The sequence below is a fragment of the Gigantopelta aegis genome, chromosome 4 (assembly GCF_016097555.1).
Source record: "Gigantopelta aegis isolate Gae_Host chromosome 4, Gae_host_genome, whole genome shotgun sequence".
NCBI lineage: Eukaryota > Metazoa > Mollusca > Gastropoda > Neomphalida > Peltospiridae > Gigantopelta > Gigantopelta aegis.
The window spans coordinates 40,757,773-40,765,589 of record NC_054702.1 but is presented as its reverse complement, the minus strand read 5'-3'; the positions used below and the strand labels follow the sequence as shown (position 1 = coordinate 40,765,589).

Genomic DNA, 7,817 nt, shown 5'->3' with positions numbered 1-7,817 from the left:
AATTTGGAGGGAAAAGAAAATACCCATCCCCATTTCCCAGTAATGAAATAATTTCGTTATGCATTGTACTAGTGTTTTTAGTCGTTTGAGGAAATTGGTGGACGCAGTGTTATTTTGTTTTCAGACTGGAATCTTTCTTGTGATTGCGATCCTACTGCAAGGTACCACCGCATCGCCTGTAAGTAATGAAACCAATGTTCAACCAAGGTAGAGCTAGAACATTCAGAAAGGAAATATGTAAAATTAGCACCTTAAACTATCTTCCGGACTATCTCACTCACTCTCTGATGTCTCTCTCTCTCTCTCTCTCTCTCTCTCTCTCTCTCTCTCTCTCTCTCTCTCTCTCTCTCTCTCTCTCTCTCTCTCTCAGGCATGTACAGTCACCCATGTACACATACCCACGACACCTACACAACATTTTTTATAAATTTTTTGAAGACGCGCAAATAGTTTTGAAGTTATTGCCAATAGCGGTGCGAGACGTAGCCTACGGATAAAGTGCTCGTCTGATGCGCGGTCGGATTGGGATTGATCCCCGTCGGTGGGGTGGGTCAACTGGGCTATTTCTGACGACAGGTGTATCAAAGGCCGTCGTATGTCCTATCCTGCCTGTGGGATGGTGCATATAAAATATCCCTTGTTACTAATGGAAAAATGTAACGGGTTTATGTAAAAATTACCAAATGTTTGACATCCAATAGCCGGTGATTAATAAAACAGTCTAGTGGTGTCGTTAAACAAAACAAACTTTTTTTGCCAATGGGGACGGATGCATGGTCGGTCTAGGATCGATCCCTGTCGGTGGGCTCATTAAGCTATTTTTCGTTATAGCCAGTGTACCACGACTGGAATGTGCTTTAATAAAGTTGTTAAACAAAACAAACTTGTTTTCAATGCTTATAACTATAATGACCTTAAAGATAATGAGGATTTCTTATTTAGATGATAAAGGAAACTCTGAAAGACATAGACGGCCACAGGTATGACTTTGTTACAATAAGAAATGGAGAGGAGATCATTTCCAAAGATGGCCAGCTCGACGAAATCGCCGTACCACTGGAAAAACAGGTATGACATTTAAAGTTTTGCCAAATAAACTAAAGTCTTACAATTAAGTTAAAATTTGCCAAAATAATGAACATTATTTATTTCGCTTACAGACACTTAACCTCTTAACCAGCTATCTGGGCTCTCTGTCCAGGACAGTGAGTTAGTTGTTAGTGAGAGAGGGTCTAGTGGTCTTATACCTACCCACTGGTTCGTTAAAACTCGCTCTGGGTGGGAGCCGGTACCGGGCTGCGAACCCAGTACCTACAAGTCTTGTGTCCGATAGCGTAACCACGACACCACCGAGACCGGTATTTGTCTTTAAAAGCAGCAGCATCATTGGAATATTGCATTCTCTATCATACCGCTAAGAAAAAAAGAGAACAGCTTGGACTGAACTAGAGCCACTGCATGGTATCCATTTTGTCATGATTCGACTTAGGTTGCGTTTTCAGGTGTCAGGCAGAGTGCAGAAACGATGGTGCTCAGGTCGACGTTTCTGCACTCTCTTGGATTATTATTATAAATAATTCAATATGTTATCTGACACTGATCTAGTAAAATTGTCTTATCAACGTCAACCTGTGATCTCAGCATCTAACCAAGGGATCAAATTTAATCAGAATTAACTTGTGGTAATACGAGGGTTGAAAATTAGCAGTCGCATGGTCGCCCGTGGCGACGTTTATTTACTAAGGGAGACTAACAAAGGTAGTCCGTTGGGCGACAATCGATTTTAGGGTCTGGCGAGTATGGTACCAGTTGAAAAAGAAACACACTGAAACTAAGTCTTACTTCTGTCGGAAAACACGAGTTTGGAAATGACAGGTAGAGCGATTTACGGATGACTTTTTGATGGAGGGTTTGTAATTGCTTGAGAATGCACCAGCAGTCACCACAGAACCACACTGTTACATGCGGATGGCCACTTGAACGTATCCCAGTATAAGTATAAGATCGTGCAGCCTCGCACCATTCCCGCCACCCAGGGAATTGAAACTGATACCGTATTCATAACATCATGAGTTAACAACCGGATTCCTTGATCTTATTCATCTCAGCGAACATCTGGTGTCATCGCTGTTTAGACAATGATTCATGAGTGCATATCAACACAGATATATTACTTCTAGTGAGCTCTGTTCTGTGCTAGCTTTTATTTAGTAAATTAGACTGGGAGTGGCAGTCCTCTTCGTTGTGGTCAAAATGATGTATTGTCCAGTAAAGGATCTCCTCGGAAATGACTCTCTAGACGAAAAAGTACATAGAGATTCAGGAAATCAACCACTATTGTCGCAAATTCCCATTCAACTCTGTATTGTGCAAATATACGGTGTTGATCACGGATCACTATCCAGATTGCAACCCAGTGTCGGATCTAACCATACTTCCCCTCCTCCCTCTCCTCCTCAACCTCACCATTACCATCATCACCATCATCATCATCATCATTATGTCAGTTGACCCCAACTGTTGGGCCAGCGTGTCAACCTGTTGAGGCAACGCTACCTCAATTGCCTGACACAAAACAGACACTTTATAGTTTTAACTGATACTCATCGGATCCGTCGCTTCCTAATTGAAGGGGTTACGTTGTTCAGAAAGCTGTAACTCCTTACTGCGTCTAAAAATGCGGGTATATATATACATATACATAGGGCAACAACCCCAGTATTCGACCACTTAAGAAAGAACGGATTGTAACATTTTATTGGCATTTGCTAATATTTGTTTTTCTTCGTAAATACTTACTGGCAATGCTATTCATTTAATAGACCCAAGTTTTGTTCATGCGGTATACGCCGACTATAGTAGGTTTGAGTGCCGCAAGAAACAGTGTGCAGTATTCGATCAGCTGACCCAGTATTCGACCACTTTCTAATTAACTAATAAAACTAAACTTTGAATTTTATTTTATAGTAAATTCAGCATAGGCTATATCCAACAACTTATTCCAAAAAGTGTTGATTTTAACAACTGTAACACATATCCATGCATTTACGCACGCACGCACATACTTATATACACATTCACACATGCACAATTACTTTCTGATGAACAGTCTCTTTGGTCCTATCTCAATTTACAAATAATTATATTAGACTGAAAATAAAAGAAAACATAATTGTGTAAGTCCTGACAAACAGCACCAAAAGACATAAAAGTAGTAAATTTGTGGTTCTTGGGAGTTTATTTTTGGGAATGTATCCTCAAGCTTTCCTATTGGTCGAATACTGGGGCAACCCTCTCAATCATTTGTCATTATTTGATCACGTGGTCACGTGATCGAAATTATAATGACTGAGGTCACATTGCATTGCCAGCTCCATTTGATTATAAATAAAAACATTAAAGACATTTTCAAAGATTTCAAATGGATTAAAAGTATTGCAAATGTTCACGGGATGTTGGATGGTGTAATAGCATGCTATAAAAATGGCCGACGTTCATATTATCACTATAGCCGATGAATATATACTTCCGTTCATTCACATATCGTCTGCTATTGCGTTTCCGGAAGAAAGGATGTTCACACTGTCGCGTATGTTCAAAATACGTTGGGAAAGTCTATGTACTATTCAGTTTAAACGAGTGTGGTAATTAATTAAATACACTGATCGAATACTGGGTACTGGTCGAATACTGGGGTCACTGCCCATCATACATACGTGTACATGAATGATATTTGTTAATAAATGGCAATTTGCTACATTTCAGGGCGTTTGGGTTGTGATAAAACAAGATAACCAGGACTTATGTTATGTCGTCGATATTTCAAAGGAGGATCCAAATAATAGACCATCGGTAAGATACAATAATTAAAAAAGTAAACTTGTAGATTAACAAATTATATTTGTCTATCTATCTATCGATATATCTTTCTAGCTATCGGTACGCACCTATACACACATGCACGCATACACATACACATACGCATATATATATATATATATATATATATATATATATATATATATATATATATATATATATATATATATATGTGTGTGTGTGTGTGTGTGTGTGTGTGTGTGTGTGTGTGTGTGTGTGTGTGTTTAAAATATCAGCACAGAACATAACCTCTCTAACCCGGATATCCCTTACATTTGACATTTTTACTTGGTGCTGTGGATGTCCGGTTTAGACAAGGTTTTAAATATGGAAAATATGAACCGAGTCTGCGTTAATCGGTATTTGTCGAGACTCTGCTGCCGATTAACTAGACGAGGGTGATATTTTACATATTAAAAAACATGAGTAGCAAATTATATTTATCCTATAACACTTCTAAAATAACATGTTGATTCAGTATTTAGTAAATCACTGTACTAAAGTCGCTTCTATCAATCATATTGCATTATCATGATTAGCAAAAATTAATTTGACGTCAAGCATTTTAACTAAATCTTATGAAAACGTTATGCTCAGGTATACATGTATTGATAGTTTGTAAACAAATGACCCATTGACAGCAACACATTATTACCTAGATATCTTGCAAATTTGCATATACCTTTATATTTGCATACTTTTATTACACGGGTAATTATCAAATGGGTGTATTACAAGGATATCATGGGAAGATATATATATATATATATATATATATATAGAGAGAGAGAGAGAGAGAGAGAGAGAGAGAGAGAGAGAGAGAGAGAGAGAGAGAGAGAGAGAGAGAGAGAGAGAGAGAGAGAGAGAGAGTGTGTCATTATGACTTAAACTCCACAACAATAGTCGAAAACAGAATATATTCGTTTATCAAAAAAACTGATTTTAAGTACTTTTTAATTTGATGTATAAATATCTGTGCTTGACACGATAACGGCTTTTTTTTAGCATTTCTATTTATGATCCTTTTAGTGTAAACACTACAACTAAATATGAAAATACCTTAAATTTCTAAATAACTTTCAGCATATGTAAATTGCGTACTATTTAAAAAAATATTATATTTATCTTTTCAATATTAAATATAATCATGTAGTGCTTAAGTTGAATTGCACAAGGGTCCATATTATCTGCAAATAAGGCTACCGTAAAATAGTAGTAATTCGATCATCCAAATATCTATCCCTTTAATACTGTATAATATTTAACACGTTTCTTCTAATTCCAGCTTTTAATAGGTCATACCATAAAGTGTTTCTCACTACATAATCAAAAGCTTTTGTAAGTCACCAAATGAATGAATAAATGAATGAATGTTTAACGATACCCCAGCACAAAAAATACATCGGCCATTGGGAGTCAAACTATGGTAAATGCAACAACTTAAGTGATAATCAACATCAATATAAAATTCAACAGGTAAATTGAAAGTCACCAAATGCAATAAAGAGTATTTTTAATAGTAATAACTATTTGTCTGAACTCCTCTCTTACTGAATTACAAAATAGGTAAAACTTGTGATTTACTTGTGCGTAGTCAGTTTGATATATGCAAAAAATAAGAAGGTCCAGTTTAAGAATGGTAGTTAATATATCTTGTTTACGTTGAAGGACGGTCAGGTCAAGCTGCTGCATTACGAAGTTAAACCTGTGCAAGACGTCCACCCCGACATCAAACGAACTTGCGAGGAATATGGCGGAGAGGGAAGGACCATCGTAGAAGTGGGACCAAAAGAAGACAGCAAACCTCTTTCACCTGCTATTCCTTTCTTCCAAGGTAAACAAGCAAACAGCATGTCCATGTCCCGAGTCAGACCCCCGATCCTATCGGAGGCCGGACTCGGATAGGCGTGATACGTTAAACCAGTTACTAAGCTAAGCACCACGCGCACACTGTGTCTTTCTCTCTGTCTGTCTGTCTGACTATCTCTCTGTCGCTCTGTCTCTCTCTCTCGTATGGGGGAAATGACTCCAAATAAGAAGGATAATGCTGTTTCTGTTAATTATAAGATGAGTCCTGCATGGCGCTTGCCTCATGTATTCAGAATAGAGTATAAGTAGTGACGTCATGCGGGTGGCTGAAATTCATAAAAAAGAGTATTTTCAATAACACGGGAATGGTGTTCATCAATACTAACCAATATGTCGATTTTAAATCCTATAAACAAGAATTGAAACAAATCTCTGCGATCAACTGTACAGCAATAGTTTTACAATACAACAGTAGTTTTTCAGATATAAAAACTCAACCAAAAAAGAAAGTATGCATGTTGAAATCTTGAATATGTTTTAGTGTGTCATTTCACCATAACTGAAAACCACTGTGTGTACGTGACACACTATACCACACATTGCACGTACATATCGTTTCGGATGTCACGTGACGGAGTGCCGTCACGACCGAAAACATGATTTTCACGTTGCGAGCAGTTGTTCGGCATGCATACACCCGATATTTCACTACGATATCATCATGAATGCACACCTTCGAAAAACCAATAAATAAAGCCTATAAAACACTGGTCAGAAAATGAATGTCAGAGAGCAGTTGGGATGCCTGATGCTGGGCGCAGATTCAGTGACGTGGCCAGACGTTTTGGTGTAACCAGATTCACTATACAGAAACTGAACAATCGTTTGCAGGCCACTGGATGCACCATGTGGATGTGTTGCCCTGGCCAGCAGTTCAAAGCGCGTCTCGAAATCATTTAGAGCAGAGGCTGCTGAGCAGTTAGAATGCTATAATTATTTGTTTTAGCAAAACACACACACACACACACACACACACACACACGCGAATAAAACTGATCTGGTGGTTCATGGCGTGTATTTGTTTTGGTCATACTCTTTTAGTGTTTGTCAAATGTTGATATTTATAAATCAGTATTCATAATTTTGAGAAGTCAAAATATATAACTAGGTTAGCTACCAGTTACTACTATAATTGTGATTTGTATTTGTTTTCTGTTGTAAGTTGCTTTTGATGGTTATTAAAAGTCATATACACATTAAATTTTCAAACATTAAAAAACTGCGTTAGTTCGATGAATCAGTTGTTGTTTACTTGGTATTCGAATATTCAAATTTGTACAGTATAAATTATAGGCCAAAACCAACTTTTCCTCAGTGCTGGCGTTGATTCAAACTCCATTCAGAGCCATGTATTGTGATTATTGTCAAGGTCAAGGTCATTGTCAACTTTCAAGGTCAAGTGACGGCTAATTAATCAATCAGTATGCTCTTTGAAGTCTACCAGCCTTTGTCTGTAATTAAGTATTACGTAGCGAGGGTCTCCACCACTGACAAACACGGACTACCAAACACAGGATCATTTTGTTCCGCTTAGTCGGCGATCTATTATTTTGTAATTTTCACCGTAATCGTCGATAGCCAAGACTGCATTAGGGAAAATGTAGCAGGTTTCCTCTGATGACTACGTGTCAGAATTACCAAATGTTTGACATCCAATAGCCGATGATTAAGCAATCAATGTGCTCCAATAGTGTCGTTAAACAAAACAAACTTTTTCATTTTGGTAATAATGTATTGTAAATTTAGTTCTTAGATTATTGAATCTAGGACATTGGAGAATAAAGTGATATTCATCTTCTATTGCATTGTTATTACAACGAATAGCTATCATATCTGTATAGCTGTAATCGAACACCGTCGATAACAATGTCATCTTTTTAAATGCTCGACAACATCTCACAGAACTGAGATGCAAACAGATAAACAAATCTCTGCTGACAATTTTATTCACAGATATAATTATTTGTTCAATGTATACCTATTTTTATAATGTACAACATAACACAATTTTATTGTAAGTAGGAATTGTATCTATAGCAGGTTCAACCGTTCATTTTGGTCCTAAATTA

The 7,817-nt window shown here is 37.3% G+C and overlaps 1 protein-coding gene and 1 long non-coding RNA gene across 2 annotated transcripts in view; one reads left to right on the top strand and one right to left on the bottom strand.

The window, feature by feature from the left end:
* Positions 1-959: 959 nt before the first annotated feature.
* LOC121371942 lies at positions 960-5,682 on the top strand. Its single transcript, XR_005957861.1, has 3 exons — positions 960-1,068; positions 3,766-3,852; positions 5,548-5,682. It is a non-coding gene; the product is annotated as an uncharacterized LOC121371942 (long non-coding RNA).
* A 777-nt stretch (positions 5,683-6,459) lies between these two features.
* LOC121369834 (adhesive plaque matrix protein-like) overlaps positions 6,460-7,817 on the bottom strand; it is a 19,520-nt gene continuing 18,162 nt past the window's right edge. Inside the window, exon 4 of the mRNA XM_041494909.1 lies at positions 6,460-6,656. Coding sequence (XP_041350843.1) covers positions 6,460-6,656 — 197 coding nt within the window. The remainder of the gene's footprint in view (positions 6,657-7,817) is intronic.